This window comes from Somniosus microcephalus, chromosome 5 (genome assembly GCF_052327205.1).
Source record: "Somniosus microcephalus isolate GS21.2 chromosome 5, FLI_Smic_1.0, whole genome shotgun sequence".
Lineage (NCBI taxonomy): Eukaryota > Metazoa > Chordata > Chondrichthyes > Squaliformes > Somniosidae > Somniosus > Somniosus microcephalus.
This window is the reverse complement of record NC_140991.1, coordinates 293,866,789-293,886,312: the sequence shown is the minus strand read 5'-3', so window position 1 is coordinate 293,886,312 and position 19,524 is coordinate 293,866,789. Positions and strand designations below refer to the sequence as shown.

The following is a 19,524-nucleotide window of genomic DNA, read 5'->3' as shown; positions in this document are numbered from 1 at the left end:
GTGGAATTCTGGGAGGTCTGCAGGTTTCTCAATAATTCAGCCAAGTTTATATGTTGTAAAGGGCAAGCCCTTGTCAAGAGTTATGGGGCATGGGAGACATTTCTGTCACAAATTATGGCAAAATGTAATAAATTAATTTGATGGTGATAATTATAGCAACATGAGATCAAAAGTTCTAAAAGTAACACAAAATTGTGCAAAATAATAAGAACATTGTAATAAGAGTAAAGGGTAGAAGTTACAATCTGTATAACTATAAAAACAAGAAGGCTTTCATGAAAAAAAATTTGTCTTTTTTTAAAAAGGCAGAAAAAATAGATCACCTCCCACTCAGCATACCACAGGGAGCATTATTTCCCTGATTCATAACTGTATGTGCATGTGCTTGTATGTAATATATATATAATATATATAAATAACATGAAAAGAGGTACCTGCCTAGCATTTGACAGTTACCTTACATTGAGATATCAGGGGGGAGGGTGGAATGAAGATACTTGAAATGGTTAAAATGCCTCCTGTCTGCCTATCTGTTTAATATGAGACCTAGTTTGTATATATTTTTTTCAAATGAAATACATTTATAAAAACAGTTGCAAATAAATAAATGTTATTAGCATAATGAAAGACATTTTCCCACAATGGTACTGATGATATTGGCTCCTTTTCAACTTTACATTGCATTTAGACGCCGCTACTGTATTCTACAAAATTTCCTAGGGTTTCTTTGATAAAATGTTCATTTATTATTTAATCTCTTGGATATCCCAGTAGGGCAGCAGTTAAGAGCTGTTATACCCTATATAGTAAGTTCCCAATCTGAGCCAGACCTGTCCGAGTAGGATGCTGGTATGAACGATAACTGTTTTGTTTTTGTGCATACAGATGTTGTAAATGTGCTGGGCTATTGCACTTAAACTTTTGTTTACTGCCGTTTTAAACAATGTTATGTTGGAGTCGTACAGTTTTTGGACTAATGCAATATCATTTTTTTAATAAGATAAATTGACCCTTAGTGTTAGGGGGATTAAATGGGGATATGTGTTGGTGTGGGGATTGGGTGGGATATGTGTCGGTGCAGGCTCGATGGGCCGAAATGGCCTCTATCTGCACTGTGGGGTTTCTGTGATTCTGTGAACTGGTTAAAATTGTTCCTAGAGTTAATTAAGGAATATTTAGTCTTAAGTGACCTAACGATGCTCAGAAGATTACGCACGTGTTTTCATTTCTCTGTCCTCCTATTCCGCTTCAGGCTCTAACCGAGGGGGTAAGTCGGCAATCCGCTCTCCCAGGCCTCTGCTATTACTCATTGTTATTGCCTACTCCCAGGCCTCTTATCACTGCTGCTCGTTTTATCCTCCTCATTTGCTGTGGGACGTACTGAGCCTCACTGAGTAATACAACTGCAATTGCAAACTCACTATATGAGGATCCTAGAAGATTCTTTAGGTGGCAGTGTTTTTTGCATCTTGCCTAACATTAGTCTAACAAAATGTTCTTCTGCCTGTTTAAAGCAAGACTACTTGCTGACTTTTGGTCGAGGATCATAATTCCATGCAGTAACTTGCTTGAGGGCTACTCTCACAAACCCACCATAAGGCAATGTGCTTCTTTTTAAGCTTTTGGATTAGGATTTTGTGTCTTCGTTATTGCCTATTTTGCTAACTTTATCTGGTCCCTTTTTTCAAGCAGCAGATAACATTGATGATGCTAATGGTACTAAATAAGAACTGAGTAATCTTTTATTAGTGCTGAGGCCCTGTAACAACACAGACACTGGCTGAACTCAGTTGTATAATTAACCGCATGAACTGTACACTCACCTCAATGCTTTAATCACAAAACCCTCCAGCAGTGTCACTTCATTCTCAGTGAAATAAGCAGTTAACTAAGCAAGGGCAGTTTACGCTGCAGCTCCACACCAGCCTCCAGCTACCAATCCTGCAAATTAACTTGAATGCTTTTCACACTGCTGTTTTAAAATGGGCTGATTAACGGGCTGACCAGTTAAAAACCAGACTATCACCCACTTCAGAGCAAAGTGTAAGCAACAGGAACAGGAGGTGGTGCTCTGGAGCTGGATTGGATTCTGATGGATCAGAGCAAGAGGTTTATAAACACCACAGTTAACCCACTGGCTATATGACGGACACCTCGGCCTAATGTTGGAGTCTGGGGGGGCGCGATTTTGCCAATGGGGAGCTTTTGGAGGCGGGACTACCACTTGTCAGGTTTTAGTCCCGCCTCCATCTACTTCTGGCCAACCCACGCTATTTTCCCTTGATTGACCTTGTTAAGCCCGCCCAGCGGGCTTAGCAGGCCAATTAAGGGAAAGCCGGTTACAGAGAACGTCAACGTATGACGTTTCATTTGTCAAAAAATTTTGACAGATGAATTGTCATCGTTTGACAGCTCTGTGAAGCTGTCAAACAGTGGCATTCTATGTTGTTTGATGAGGTCTTGAATTCAAGACCTCATCAAACCTCTTTCTTTTGCAGAAATGAGATGGTTGTTGCATTAGAAAATGTACACTTTTTCTAACACTTTTCACTTACCTCAGATACTCACCTCTCCACACTTGCACCCATCACTTACCTTCACAATGCACTTTTGCACCCCTCCAACCCCCACAGACCCATTACTTGCCTCAGTGACCCTGGCGGGGTTCGGAGCCTTCGAGAAGCCCGCACTTGTGTGGGCAAAATGGGGATAATCCTCTTATCTGCCTGTTAACTACCTGTTACCAGGCAGTTAAGTGGCTGTAATCCCTTCCCGTCTCCACGGAGACAGGACCCGGTGCGGGATGGCTACCCGCCTTCTGACAAGATGGCATGGAGGCGGGTTGGGCAGCCGCCCCCAAATTCTGCCATTTTCCCCGGCAGTCCCGCCTCTCCAGGGCTGGCAAGATCTCGCCCTTGGTGTCCAAATAGTGTACTTTTTCTTGGCCATCGGTGTTGCCATTTCTAATGTAATGTGTTTTGGAAAAGGATCAATTCAAGTTGCAGGGTTTTTAAGTTCATATTGTCCACTATCCAAAAGCTTTCTGCAACATTCTTTCATTGAAGCTGATTTTAAAATGTTCTGAAATCTATCATGAAGTTCTGCTTCAGAAAATTACAAATTCTGTTAAGAAAACAGTCAAGATGTTTTTTAAATGCTCATGACTTAACTCTTTCTATAGATGTAGGCCAAGTCCTTAGAGAGTCCATCAAAAAAAAAAGGTTGTATTGCCTGCTTTTTGATTTGTGTCTGTAAGTGAGACCTCTTCCAGTACATCTTGAGCAGATTTAATGTGATACATGCAACACTTCTGTTTAGATGCTGTCTTTGTTTGACTTGTAGAAATTCTTTCAAAGGTCTCTGAGGATGATTGTGTTGGCCTCATTTTACAATTGCATTCCATTAAGGAGACAGTAACATTCATATAGTATAACAGGCATAAAATTTCAGGCAGTGTGCTGCTTGACTTCTTAATATACTGAAATTATTTGCACAGCACATCGACTGGTTTCTGTGTCTGTTCCAAACAGGGAGAGAAATTTACGTTAGTTAATTGTCATTAGAATAATTTATAGTGAAAATTCAGTTTTTAAAAATTTTATAAAAGGTGAACCAGTTTAGAAATATTTTAAGGCCGAATATATACAGTCACAGTAAAATACAAAGTTAATTGAATTCCAAATATGTGGGATAAAGTGACAAACTGCACAGGACCAGTGATATATATTCCTTAAACTGCAGTACTTAGAAAAAGAGTGTAGTGTAATGTAGTGATACAAATATATTAAAGGAGGTGATCAGAAGATGGTGTATTCCTTCCAGCTATATTGAAAGGGAGCTAAATATAATGGTAAAGTTATTCCTTTCATCTGTTATATTAACTGTTGTGAATGTTTCTCAGTAACTTCTTATTCCTATGTTCTGTGCACATCATCCTTGCATAATTAATGCACCAGGGATGCCATGTTTCTTTTTTAACCATTGACATAATGGTGCTTTGGATTCAGTTCATGTGTAAATTACCCTCCTATAATCTCATTCTTAATCGATGTTGTAAAAAGTCCATTTTATACATTCATGAATGTGAATTCACAATTACATAATTTACCCAAGGTTATCAGCAATGATAAAAATGTCATGGCACCGTGGGACCTAAAGAAGAGAACACAGAATACTTTGACCAGAGGAATAGTAAACATCTGAGAAAAAAGCATGTAACAGAGAATTTTACCCTTGCAATTTTACCCTTTCAATAAGTAAGTGATACTTGTGAGCATTTCTGTACAGTAGAACTTCTAGAGCGAGGGGCTACAGCGTTTCTGGACAGTGTGAGAAGCCCCACTACAATTTGGGAGGATCCTTTTTTTAAACCAGTGACTCATCATTGCCACTGCCAAGTGTATTGCCGCTGTCCTCTAAGAAAGACAGGCATCCGATCATGAAACTCACCGACAAAATCCACCCCCACACAAAAAATATCCAAAATCCCATCACATCACAACTCGCAGCGAGTTGTTGTGATCTGGACTGCACTGCCTGAAAGAGTGGTAGAAGCAGATTCAAGAGCAACTTTTCAAAAGAGAATTGTATTTTCAGTATACTCGAAAAGGAGAAATTTGCAGGGCTTTGGGGAAAGAGCAGGGGAGTGGGATTAATTGGATAGCTGTTTTAAAAGAGCCGGCACAGACACGGTGGGCTGAATGGCCTCCATTCCATGATTCAGTGATCTGAGTTAAAACTTGTAAAAATGAGTGGTGTGTAATTTTAATCATCTTTCTTTTTTGGATAAACTAAATAGTACAATTTTAAAGTGGGTGCAGGAACAGAGACCGGGTGGGGCTGTACGTACACAAGTCTTTGAAGGTGACGGGAGAAGTTGCGATGGCTGTTAAAAGGACATACAGCATCCTTGCCTTTATAAATAGAGGTTTTGGGATTATTTTGGTGTAAGGGTGAAAATAGGCACTAAGTGGGTGCTGTGTTAATAAGACAAACCTGTTGGAAAGTCTGGTTTTAGCATGCAGTTTTGGGCCTAACTACTGATTACCATAATTTCAATTTGCCTGGAGGTAAAACAGACACCTGGGCCAGAATTTTCCTATTAACAAAACGGATGGGTTCGGAGTGTGGGGGCAGTTAAATTGTTAAAAATGGAATTCCCGATCTGATCCCGCCTCCAACCCGCTCACTTCCGGTCTTGCCGGAGGCGGGACAGTGGGGCGATCGACCAACCTGCTCCCAGGGGGGCGTTATCTCAATTTAAATATTGTAGTGAGACTGGAAGCCTCATTTTCCCCTCCATTTTCAAATTAACTGCCTGTGGACGGGTTTCACACAATTCGTGAAACCCGGCAATTAAACAGAGGTGAAGACTGCTGCATCCAGGAGGTAAGTGGATTTATACCTACCTCCTGGATCCAGCATCCCAACCATGCCCGCCCACCCACCCCCCCGTGATCAGACACCCCACCACGAGGCCTCCAATCACCTTCCCAGGCCTCCCCCCACCAACGATAATGATGAGGCCGGCCACGATCCTCCAGCCCCCCTCCCGATTCACCACACCCCCCCCTCCGATCCCTAGCCAACCCCAGCGATCCCCAATTCCCCCCCCCCCCGCAATTCCCGATCACCTGCCGATCCTGCAACCTGCACCGCCCCCCCCCCCCCCCCCCGCTGCCGATCATCTCTCCACCTTCCCAATTGCTGATACCCCAGCCGATTCCAGACCCCCTGCCGCGATCCCTCCCCCGGACCAACCCCTCACAATTGAGGCCTACCTGCCCGCAGCCAGCCAGCCTCTCAAGCTTGTTTACTCCTGTTCAGCTTGTCGCTGTTGGGAGAGGGTGTTAGTTCAAGTGCTAGCCACCAAAATGCCACGCAGCCTCTTTAATGAGCGCTAGCAGGCAATTTAAGTGGCAATCAACCCCTTAATGACCCTCCCAGGCAGCCGTTCCTAGCGCGCGCTTCAACTCCTTTACCAAGATGGCTTCTTGCGCTAAACACTGGCTCAACTGGCATTGCAGCTCAAGACTCCATCTTGGCCACCTCAGAGGCTCTTTAGTGCCTAAAGTATCTGGGGAAAATCGCCCCCATAGAGTACAAAAGCAAGGAGGTTATGCTGAACCTTTATAAAACACTGGTTTAGCCCCCAGCTGGCATTGTTGTGTTCAATTCTGGGCACTACACTTTAGGCCTTAGAGTGGGTGCAGAGGAGAAGTGTGAGGTAATGCATCTGGAGGGCTAACAAGGAAAGGGAATGCACATTAAATGGTAGGACACTAAGTAGTGTAAAGGAACAAAGGGACCTTGGAGTGCATGTCCACAGATCCCTGAAGGTAGCAGTCCAGGTAGATAAGGTGGTTAAGAAGGAGATAAGGTGGTTAAGAAGGCATACGGAATGCTTGCCTTTATTAGCCGTGGCATAGAATACAAGAGCAGGGGGGTTATGCTTCAACTGTATAAAACACTAGTTAGGCCTCAGCTAGAGTACTGCGTGCAGTTCTGGTCACCACATTACAGGAAAGATGTGATTGCACTAGAGAGGGTACAGAGGAGATTTACAAGGATGTTGCCAGGAGTAGAGAATCTTAGCTATGAGGAAAGACTGGATAGGCTGGGTCTGTTTTCCTTGGAACAGAGGAGGCTGAGGGGAGACCTTATTGAGGTGTATAAAATTATATGGGGCATAGATAAAGTGGATAGAAAGGACCTATTTCCCTTAGCGGGGGGTCAAAAACCAGGGGGCACAGATTTAAAGTAATTGGTGGAAGGTTTAGAGGGGATTTGAGGGGTAATTTCTTCACCCAGAGGGTTGAGGGGGTCTGGAACTCACTACCTGAAAGGATGGTAGAGGCAGGAACCCTAACCACATTTAAAAAGTACTTGGATGTGCACTTGGGATGCTCTAACCTGCAGGGCTACGGACTAAGAGCTGGGAAGTGGGATTAGGCTGGATAGCTTTGTTGGCTGGCGCGGACACGATGGGCCGAAATGGCCTCCTTCCGTGCTGTAACTTTCTATGATTCTATGAGATTTACTAGAATGATAGCAGAGATGAAAGACTTCAGTTACATGGAGAGACTGGAGAAATTGAGGCGATCTTATTGAAACATATAAGATTGTGAAGGGGTTGGATCGGGTGGATGCGGGGAGGATGTTCCCGATGATGGGTGAAACTAGAACTAGGGGGCATAGTCTTAGAATAAGGGGCTGCTCTTTCAAAACTGAGATGAGGAGGAACTACTTCACTCAGAGGGTGGTAGGTCCATGGAATATGCTGCCCCAAAAAGCTGTAGAAGCTACATCATTACATAAATTTAAAACAGAAATAGACAGTTTCCTAGAAGTAAAGGGAATTAAGGGTTACGGGGAGCGGGCAGGAATTTGGACATGAGTCTAGGTTCGGATCGGTCATGGCCCTGTGGGTAGCGGAGCGGGCCCAGGGGCCGTGTAGCCTGATCCTGCTCCTATTTCGTGTGTCTAATTCTGTTAGATTCAGGAGATGGTTCTGTGATAGTAGATTGGCTGTTAGGATCAGATCAGCCATGATCTTATTGAATGGCGGAGCAGGCTCGAGGGGCCGATTGGCCTACTCCTGCTCCTATTTCTTATGTTCTTATGTTCTTCTTAGAACAGAGAAGGTTAAGGAGAGATTTGATAGAGGTGTTCAAAATCATGAGGGGTTTTGATCGAGTAAACAAAGAGAAATTGTTTCCAGTGACAGAAGAAGAATCAGTAACCAGAGGACACAGATTTAAGGTAATTGTCAAAAGAACCAGAGGCAACATGAAGAAAAAAAATTTACGCAGTGAGTTGTTTTGATCTGGAATGCAATGCCTGAAAGGGTGGTGGAAGCAGATTCCATAATAACTTTCCAAAGGGAATTGGATAAATACTTGAAGTGGAAAAAATTGCAGGGCTATGGGGAAAGAGCAAGGGAGCGGGACTAATGCCGGCATAGGCACGATGGGCCGAATGGCCTCCTTCTGTACTGTATGATTCTATGAACTGCTTTTCATGGCTGACTATTTCCTTGGAGCTGCTCCTGCTTTGCACCGTAACTGTGCCAGAATTACAGTGGAAACCCTGTTAACTTGCATAAATGGTGTGTCTGGTGCACTTCCGACAAAATTACAGCAGGAGCAGCTCGGAAGAAATCCCCCCGCCCCCCCCCCCAGTATTTGTGTTTTTTAATTTAATTATCTGGGGAGAAAGGGTGATTGTAGGAAGTAGAAAAAGTACAACACTAGAATCTTTACTGCAAGCTACTTGTACTTGCCTTAATAAGATATTCAAGGACAGTACGGTGATCTGCATCACATTGATAATGATGCTTTTTTAAAAAAAAAATCTCCGACATTAACATTTGAATAAAAGGAATTTAAAACTGGCCAACAGCACCAAATCATAAAATAAGCCCAGAATCTATCACCAATACAAGTACAAGCTCTGTGGAAAAGACAAAGGTGCACTTGAAATAGCGCTGCCGAACGTCATGTGACACTGAGTATGAGCAGGAAGGTGGGAATAAGTGAACTTTTGCCTCCGTTGTGCAGCCCATCAGAGAATAAATGGACCAAATCAACTGAGCAGATGTGTAAGGATGTGGAAGGTTGAATACCTTTCACACAGAGGCCTTTGTGTTCTGGGCATGATCTGGCATTATGATGGGATGCAATAGGCCTCAGCTTTGCAGCAATTACTAAGCCATTATCACGCTACAACACAAGATCGTTTTTCTTCTGATTTAGGCTGTCACCTGTTCTTCATTTACCAGTCAATAACCATTAATTATCCTCCGTAGAAGTTTAAACAAAGCGTCCCTCCTGTTAAAACCAGTAAACCATTCAGTAATGATAAATAAACTGAGAACTGCAGGGAACCCCCCCTTCCACCAGCACCATTTACTGCCTGAAGTCCTATATGATGGGAACTACTAAAGGAAATACCTAGAAATTGGAAGGTCAAGGGCCTGATGAGGTCAAATTCTAGGCTGCAGAAGAAGCAAAATCAGAATTCTAACTGCAGCCGTGCAGTAACTTGCAGATTTATCATCAGCAGGCAGAATAATACACTTTGTGAATGTGTAGATCTGAAAAACTAGACTAAAGTTTTAAATTCTGAATGAATTAAATGAAGACATTTGTAATTACATTTTTAGCGAATACATTTCTTTGAAAAATGGAATGATTGCAAAGCTTTATCAGTCTTGCTCAGCACATTGCTCACATTATTTGCTTGTACAGTTTTGTCCTTTTGACTTCTGAATGTAAAAACTCACGTTGGGATATGGTTCCATGGGCACTGGCAGCCACCCAGTACCTCACCCATGTGGCCATTCTTCATGCGAACCTTGACAGTAGCTGTTGGCAGGCAACTCAGCTTTGCAGGGCATCACAGCCAAGTGCAAGCCTACCTCAGCCTAGTGTCAGCTGTGGCTCAGTGGTGGCACTCATGCCTCTGAGTCAGAAGGTTGTGGGTTCAAGTCCTATGCCAGAGACTTGAGCACAAAATCTAGGCTATCAGTGCAGTACTGAGTGATGTTGGAGAGGGAAAGCTGGGTATTGTTAAGCATGTATGAAAGCTGCCCTCATGCATACAGATAATGTTACTGAGGGGATAACATATGGTTAAGTACTAGGAGGGGGCCAAGGCAGGAACCTTGTAGCTCACTGGAGGTGGTCATCCAGGTATAGGGTGGAGAAGCCATAGTAGGAAATGCACTGCCTTTATTGATATTTATATCCATAGTTATTTAATGTAATTCATTCATATTTCAAATACTTATGTTGACATCCTATGAAAAGCCTGTATTGTTGTGTATGAGACACTCATGAAATAAAGGACTATGCATTTTTATGTGTAATAAATTCATTGGGTATAATAAATTAATGTGATAGTAAATGTATATTTTTTAATTATCCAAAAGGTAATACATGTTGATAGATTAGGAAAATATTTACCAAATTAATTAGTTTTAGTTGATAAAATGAGCTAGATTATTTCAGAGGATGAAAATGTTGCTCTGATTAGCTGGGTTTCACGTTTACCTTAGGGTTCTTAGTTTTGAGCTTTTATTTTTTTAATTATTCAAGTTTTAATTATTTTTTATTCAGGTGATACTCTGCAACACAAATATATGTTGCATTTTGTGGATGAATATCAGAGGGCGGAGAAGGTTTTAAAGGAATTTAGCTTTTTTTTTTAATGCTTTTTCTAGTTTTTTAAATTTTATTGAGGTCAGTTGTCATAATGAGGTTGGACACAAATGAAGCAAGACCGCACCTTCACATTCTCCTCCCTGACAGGTGACACAACTGTCTGCCTCATTTCTCAGATCTTCCTGTACCCAGTATCACCTGTGATTTGTGCTGGAGAAGAGAAGTGGAAATGATTGCAGGCATACGATACAAATTGTGCTTTTATGAGTTGTCACAAAACGTTGGTGCAGAATCTCCAACTGAAATTCGCAATGATTTCTCCAAATAAACTCCTAACTAATAGATTGACAAAGGATTATGTAACTATTCCTTCCTGGATCATGAACCGGAGAAAAACATCAGAAGGGTGCCTGGTTAAAAAACATCCTACCAATGGTTTTATCGGTGTATTATACGAGAGGTTTTGGATGTATGGAGGACACTGGGAGTGTGTGAAATATGAAAAGTGTTTATTAGCAATGGACAGGCTTGATGACTTTCACTGTTTTCCACACATTAAAGAGTAATTCTTCATAATTAAAAAATGATTTATAGTTATTTTTCTTTGTAATGGTCTTTCACTTCAACTTTTCTGTGTACTGTGACAGAAATGCCATAATGGATTGTTACATCACAAGTGTAGAAGTATATGGATAATATTTTAACACTTAAAACAACTCTGTACGTGACAAACAGAGGATACATTACAAAGAACAGTGAGTTTATATCCCATAAATGAACTGACCTCGTAATTCACAAGCCACAAATTCGTACGTTAGCTAGGTCTGTGCCATGAATAGGTTATGTAGAGATTATATCACAGCAGCAGTGTGATGTGATGCATGTCTCCAACTCACTAGGGAATAGGGGAAGAGCCTACAGCATTGGAGTAGGCCCCACGTAAACCAGTATTTCTTGTAGTTTTCAGAATCTTGCAATGCATCTAAGTCATTCTTTAGAACTTGTGTGTGAAGATCAAATGAGTTTCAAAAGCAGATGTTGCATTTGATACAACAACTCTTTTATCAGTTACATTATTCTCATTAATAACGCCACAGTGATCATACATTTCGATGAAGAAAGGTTGTTACATGTTTGACCGGGAGAAATAATAGATATTTGGCTTCATCTCATGCTTTATATGCTAATTGAAACTCAGTAACTCACTCCACTTGCTTCTATGGCAACTAATGGCCTGCGTTTCTCGTCTGTGCTATAGATGGAGGAGAGTGATGTTCATTGTGACTGCCTCCCCCAATGTCTCTTAGGGCTAGAATTTCATTGAAGATGTTAAACCAAGTCCCTTCTGTCTGTTCTGGTAGGTCAGGTGGATGTTAAAGAATGGGGAGCGCTCCCAGTGTCCTTGACAAAGTTCCTCCTTCAACTAACATCACCAAAACAGATTAACAAGCTATTCATCTCATTGCTGCTTATGCAATCTTGCTGCATGTTAAATGGCGTCCATGTTTCCTTAAATAGCAGCAGTGTTTGCACTTAAACATAATTCATTGTCTTTGAAGCGCTTTGGAACATTTTGAGCGGTTATTTATAACTGACAACGTGTGCTGTATGGGCCCAATTCTGAAAAATGGTCAATTGGAGGTTTACCCCCTCGCTTTGGTGGAACCATATGGCACCTCCAAAAGCAGAGGGAAGAAAATGGGAGAAAAACAAATACACACATTGTCTGTCGGGGGATATTTTGTTCTAGTAATCTTGGCCAAACTCTAGTTCCTCCACCTTTGGAGATAACTTATAAATCCTTTCAGATTTCAGGTCATACCATGGGGGAAAGTGAAGGTACCTCCACATAAAATTATGTTATGTAAAATTTGTTATACCATTTGAAGATTGAACTGAATCTAAAAATAAATTAAATTCAACCTCTGTCAAGCAATCTAAATTTCTGGAATTATGTATGGTGAGTTTACCATAGATCCACCACAGTAGAATGTCTCCTACAGTTCTGGAGATACATCCCAGTATTCACAGCTAAACTAATTATCCCATGATCTACTGACATGGTGAGTGGAAGTTAAATGAGATGGCATTCAAGGGTGCTGATGTTCTAGCACAGAAAATGTAAAATGTGTCTCTGCAGGTGCCCCAGTGCAAAGAAGCTGTAGAAATGGGAAGAAGTAATATAAATAGCATAATGTAATTTTGTTTTAAATGATCAATAGGGCCTGTGGTCTAGGAGCTTGGTCAAATATAGAAAGCAATGCAGACATCAACATTTAAGATTAGATTAGCGAGGTGAATTAAGGAAAAGGGGATGAGGGGATATGGGAACAGGGTGGGTAGATCTGATTAGGACTATTTGCTTTTGTGGTGGATAAACTCTGACACAGACTAGTTGGGCCAAATGGCCTGTTTCCATATCTGAAATTTTAATTTCTGGAACACCTTGCTGGCGGGCCCACCATAACAGCATAAGCATAATTTTATGTACAATGTTATATTTCCACTCTACTTTTGTATTTTTGATTTATAGTGCACAAAAGAAAGCAGATTCCCCACTGAACAAACTCTTCCACATAGGTCAACATTGACCAGTCTACAATAACCCAATTCTGTTTAACTCATGAAAAGGCCCAAACTCTGTGCGTCAGGTTTTGTTGTTGGACAGGGATAAGGATTACTGCCATTGTAGTCTCAAGAGATATGTTGAAATTGTGCAAAATATTGGTTCAAGAAGCCAGAATTGAGCTTTTAAATAAAATTTGGTTTGCCTTCAATCACGGCGAAGTGCTGAAGCATAGATGGATCAGCTGAGTTAGACCATTGACTCATTCATCTCTGAATTATGTGTAAGGCTAATTTAACAAGCCAATGTATACAAAATGGGCATGATGAACAAAAAAATTGGGGCGATAGATTCTCCCACCTATACTATGTCTATATCCAAAGACTAAGGGGGAGAAATTGTTTGGGGTGATAACTTTTGCGGGAGGGAAGGGCCACTGCTGCAGGCTCTGCAAGAAAACAAATCCCCTGATCACTGACAGCACCGCCGATCAGCCCCAAGCACTCTAACAGAGTGCAGGGCTGATCAATCACGGCACCTGAAAAATAGAAAAAAATGCACAGAGTCTTGATGAAACTTTTTTCGCCTACTTCACCAGCAATCCCTTTAACTACCGCTTCCCAAGTGGCCACCCCAGGTTACAACGCCCCCTGCAGCTGCTGGTGTTGAAGCCCAGCGATGTTGCGGTGGGTGGAAACCAAGTTCGCATCCGGGGCAGTACCGGGGCGCTGCACACCGGATGACGTCACGATCTCCGGGGCGCAGGAGATCATGGCGTTAGGATTTACCGCCTCCGCTAACCTGCAGGAGAAGTTCGTGGGCGTCGGTACTCTCGTCGCACCCAGTCGCAAAGCCGGTAGCGTCCCGTTATCGCCCCCCCGGAGACGCTAACGGGAGGCGCAAACCAGGGGAATTTCTAGCCCTAAGAAATTTGGAGAGGGTTGGATATGGTGCTGGAAAGGATGGCTATTTTAATGAATTAAACTTAGCAGTTGAATATCACAAGACAGATACAGGTGAGGAAGGCCATTCCGCCCATCTTAGTTCATGTATCCAGAAAGATCCTACATTCCTGTTTCTATACCCCACACAGCCAGCACACGCGCACGCACGCACACACACACACACACACACACACACACACACTCCAACTATTTCAGAAGTGATTCCATGGTTTTTGCCTCTACTACTCTCCCCAGAGTTTCATTAATCTGTTGATCACTCTTTGTGTGAAAAGTAACTTCATAACATCAGTTTGAAGTTGCTTTTTAACAAAAGGACTGAAGAAAGAACATTCATTTATATCGCACCTACCATGTTCTCAGGACATCCGAAAGCATTTGAGTTATAAGTCTACTAAAATCTCTAGAATTCCTTCTACTTATTCCTTAGCTATTTCAAATCCAATCATGAAATACGTGTGTAAATGAGTGTGGTCTCATCCAATTTCTTCTTTGTGCTTTCTTTTTGTAATAGATAGTATATTGTATTTAGATTTTCCTCATTTCAAGCATTTTGTAAATTAACAACAGGAGCGTTTGAATAACCTGTACTCTTGGAAAATCAAGGATTTCTTGTGTGCCCCAAACATCTGCTTATTATTCCAAGGTGTAATTCTAAAATACCTCTGTTTATTACTTGGTGGAGCTACTAGTCAAGATAATTTAGCTGTGGAGTAGTAATAATAATAATCAAGATAATCTATGATTCTATGAGTTCCAGCTGGCAGTTATTGATGATGTGTAAACCTCCAAGTTTCATCTTGTAAATCTGAAATTTTACTTGAGTTATTACTTTTTATGCGGTTATTTACCTCAGATTACCTGTACAGGAAATGAAATGAAGGCAGAGAATTTTTATAAAAAAAGCAAAAGTAGTTTTGGGCACTGAGTATTAGAAAACTGAATGGTAGCTTTTATACAGAAATAAACAAAGAATACAGAATATACAAAGCAGTATTTTATGGAACTTTTGGCACCTGAATATTGGTTGCTCACTTCATTTTTGGGGTAAGGTCCATATGTGAAGCATTAGGAAGTATAGTTATACCTTATACTTTTTCTAGCAAGAGTGCTTTTTCAATTGTGGATGGAGAATGCTAACATGAAGTCCCTGTAGTCTGCTTTGTCTGCAAGATGCCCCAGAGCTAGCTGCTATAGCGTGTAATGAAAGACTCGAGGTATGACAGAGTTGTTGCACACTTCTGGGATCTGAGTTTGTATCAGCTTTGATGAGTTCTCTCAGTTTCTCTTTCTTGTTCCCCCACTCAGAGTTCAGTCAAGTCACAGTGCACACAATACCAAGTGCAAAATGGGCCTACAATTAGTGCCAGTAAAATGAAAATGAGATTTGTATAAACCTGTCAGTGCTGGCAAGTTAGAAACAATGCATATGTTAGTAGCCAAAAAGCAATGGTCCTGTGGTGATCCCTGACAGGTTGTGCATATCTGTATACATCCATCACTGACGCTTCTTAAAATGGAGTCCATTTTACAGTACTTACAAACCATATGTTTACTAGCCTTTTTGTAAGCAGCACTGTGATCTTAAATAGTAAATATTGTTTAACTGAAATCATCAAGTAAGACTGTGCTAAGGGCACCACAGATGATTCACTCCAGTCTTTTCTCTCGTATTACCAGGCAATGTGGTTGATGGTGCAACAGGATGAACCAGAGGATTTTATCATAGCTACAGGAGAAGTGCACAGTGTTCGAGAGTTTGTGGAAAAGGCCTTCAAACACATTGATAAAACCATTGTGTGAGTATCAAAATGTGCCTCAGTTTGATTTCTAATTTGGTCTTCATCTAATCTCACCATGTTTGTATATTTGCATTATGAATAGGATCTAAACATAACAAAAAAAAGGCTTTTTTACAGATGAATACTTTATATAATCTAACGTGAGTTGCCAAATAACTACAAATATTGCAGGCTGATCGACAAGAAGAAAATTGTGTTAAAGGTTTGTACTTGGTGTAAAACTGCACAGAAATGGAATGGATATGAATTTGGAACATTAAGCATGCTTGAGCGGAGTTTACAAAGTGATGATCCCATCATATTACTGGGCAAGCCGGTGACAGTTCTCCAACTAATTAGGATGCATTTATAATAGTTTGCATTATAATTTGATGTTGGATCTGTTTAAATATGTGTTAACAGGGAGAGAACAAATCTTGAATGTGTAACAGATCATGTAACCCAATCTGTAGCCTTTTGCATTGGCACAAGTAGCCTTAATACAACATCCTGGTCATTATGATATTGTTTGACTTTGACTTGATGTCTGTTTGCCTGCTGCTCATATTTGTTTTTGATTTTGTTTTATTTGCATGCAATTCACATGAAGCGAATCCTTGTAGTGTCATACAGATCAAGAATAGGTTGTTCAGAAGTAAAGGCAAAACGCTACACACACACACTTCCTCAGATTTATTCTCTTTAAGAAGCATTGTGTTCAAATCCAATTAATAATCATTTTATCATTCCTATGCAGTCTAAGTGTCATTTTTATAAGTGCAAGACAGCCATATATTGAAGCAATAATTTTTTTTACCATGTACTATACTAGGCAATTGAGTACAGTTAGTTGGATTGAAAGATGAGACCATTAGGTCGAGTCCTTCAGTTGAACTCCCTGCACTCAATTCCCCAGTACAGTGCACAGTGAGGCTCTTTATTGCTATTCATTCACAGGTTTAAAAAGTTAAGTCTCAAGTTTGTTTTTACTTTGGGGAAAATACTTTGAGTATGAGCGAGGCAGCAGATTTCTTTGAATTTCCAAGAGTTGTTCAATCAGTTCTAGGAAAAGGTCTGTTGTCACTGTTGAGATATAGAGGGGGGTTGAAAACTTAGCATCCCATTGAGTATAGGAACATCTTGTGAGGCTGTATTCCATTGTATATATTTCCACCAGAATTTTAGACATGGGGACCTGGTTTCCTTTCGAATCATTCCATCTGTGTATAGTGACTCTCTCATCAACTCTGGGGTTCCCCAGGGCTCCTCTGCTCATCAACTTAAAAAAAAATTCAGCCTGAATAAACCTCGAAAGTACAGTCAATTAGAATGTTTTAAGTCCAAATATTTTGATTATTTTTAAATACAGGTGGATAGTACATCAACCCTTGTGCATAACTGTATAACAGTTATTAGACTATTAGTGACTTACATCTCACAATACAGCAATTGTGCAACTGCACTTAAATGTATGTTGATGGCTGACAAAAGAAAACAGTGCATCATTAAAGCCAATGTTGAAAGTTTTAGTGTCCGTACTCCGAAATCTTTGCTTGATAGGTCTTCTTCTTAGGCAGTCCCTCGGAACCGAGGATGACTTGCTTCCACATTAAAAATGAGTTTGCAGGTGATTGATGAGTCCAATGCAGGACCTACAGTCCCTGTCGCAGGTGGGGCAGACGGTGGTTGAAGTGGCGGGTGGGTGCGCTCCTTGCACTGCCTGCGCTTGGCTTCCGCTTGCTCCTGGCGAAGAGACTCGAGGTGTTCGGCGCCTTCCCAGATGCTCCTCCTCCACTTTGTGCGGTCTTGGGCCAGGGATTCCCAGGTGTCGGTGGGGATGTTACACTTTTTCGAGGAGGCTTTGAGGGTGTCCTTGAAGCGTTTCCTCTGCCCACCTGGGGCTCTCTCGCCGTGCCAGAGCTCCGATAGGCAGAAGGCAGTTCATTGTCATTTTACCTGCTTTTACACTGGTACTTGTTTAGTTTCAGTCATGAACGAGTGGCTCCCTCCCATCTGCTGGCTCACCACTTTCACAATTCAACAATTGGCTTCATTGTCCTGATGACGGAATTGTCACCCTACTATTTCATGGGTCTACGATTCTGCCACTGAGATAGGGGAGCCTATTTTAGCAATGTAAATGGTGGAAGCTAGTGTATGGACAGTCTTCTCCTGTGACTCAAACTAAACCAGCACCAGTATAAAACTGAAATAACAACAGAAAAAGCTGGAAAAACTCAGCAGGCCAGGCAACATCCGTGGAGAGAGAAACAGAGTTAACATATAAAACTGGTTTTATTGATAATTTGCAGTCTAATTATTATGATACACAGCTTTAATTGGTCTGATGCTGTCAATGGTGGGACACGCTTCAATGCAGTGATTATAAAACTATGACCACTTGACACTAACTAGCCTACTTAAAACTATTTATTATATAAAATCATTGCTTTGTGTGCTCCCATTGACACGCAAAAGGTGTGTGTGAGAACAGTAGAACTGCTTCTTGCCCACGGTAAAATGGCTTGCATTTACACTCACACACACTTTTGCTTTCAATAGGAACAGCAATTACTTTCTGCCATCGCTTTGATTAATGGCCAAAATAATTCTGTTTACTTTGTGCATTGGATCAATCAATTTTGTACACAAAAGCTATTTCATGTTAAAATACCTACACTTTCTTATTAGCATACTGAGGATGTTATTGGAGATATATAGCCTTTTTGTGCTGGTTACTTGTACCATAAGAAGTCACCAATCCTGCTCAAATACTAAACATTCCTTAGTGCACAGGGTATTTACCATTATTTCTATCAAACTGTGTGGTTTAATCCCGCCTGCAACAGGGGCAGACAGGTCTGCGCAACATGCTTCTTTGATGTCCTCATAGTACATGTAAGCACACAGTTGAACTCCTAATGCCCCCAAATCACTGTTGATGTTAAATTTAGTAGATTAGCCTAAGGACAGAATAGTATTGTTTCTACTTGTTTCATATTTGCTTTTCTCTTAACCTGCGACCCTCTGTGGTTCATGACAGCAGCCAGTTATGTTTTACCAGCAATAATGGATGATCCTGTGTGGTTCTTTACCTAAAGCTCCTTACCTTTCTGATTTAAAAAAAAAAATCTTTCTTCAGCAGGCACTGTGACATAGAATGGTAGAGGATGAGTTCACGCCTGCATTTCCCAACTTGGTGACTCAAGGTTTTGTTTTGGAGCTGTCTTGGGGAAGAGAAGTTGCCTGATGGAGGGGAGGCTTTTACTCAGTTGAAGTGTGGCAGAATGGGATGTTGAAGGACAAATTAACCCACACGGCTATTTTGCATCCCTCAGAGGCGACTTCTAAAGCAGCAATCGCAAAGACCTCAGAACAGAATGTCTTCTTGCCCTTCTATTCACAAGTCATTGTCTGAGTAAAGAAATGTAATGGGGAATTTTTCATGTTAAACTTCGTTGGGTAGAAAGAAGGGTATTCTTTGGAGTATAGCTAGGTAAAATTAACAGATATTTAGGAAACAATTTAAAACCTGATCAACTTGAAACCATTCCATCATGCCCCTTTGGTGGAGAAGATACCCTTGTTTTATTCCCCTACAAACAGTTGTTCTCTTGGTCCTCCTATAGCTCTTCCATGACATAATTAAGCTTTGCTGTCATGCTCTGATTCAGATGAATTTGCCTGATGTGTGATTTAAGCCTGAACATGAGTTGGTAAATATCTTTATATTTACATTAAGTATGTGGGGGGATAAAAACTTCTTTTGAGTCGTACAAGCTACATGTTGAAACTAATCCATTCTTGGCAAGTAAGAAGACTGTAATACATGTATAAGTCTTTGTAGTTTTTACTGAGTTGTTTATATTCATTTTAAGTTAGCTAAAATGTCTGGAAGGCTTTTCTGAAATTGAGATCATTATACAATGGAGCCATGCTGTGATTGTTTTTAATTTGCCAGCAAAAATACAAAAATGATCTGGAGTGTGATTTGATCTTCTGAAATATGATTACAAAAACTAAAGCTTTATTAGTAACACTGGTGTCAGAAT

General features: G+C 41.0%; 1 protein-coding gene across 2 annotated transcripts in view; it reads left to right on the top strand.

Annotated features, from left to right (window-relative positions):
• Positions 1–19,524, top strand: part of gmds (GDP-mannose 4,6-dehydratase) — an 802,062-nt gene that overhangs the window by 630,803 nt on the left and 151,735 nt on the right. For both annotated transcript variants that reach the window (XM_085989143.1, XM_085989142.1), the window contains exon 8: positions 15,372–15,490. In XM_085989143.1, coding sequence (XP_085845269.1) covers positions 15,372–15,490 — 119 coding nt within the window. The remainder of the gene's footprint in view (positions 1–15,371; positions 15,491–19,524) is intronic.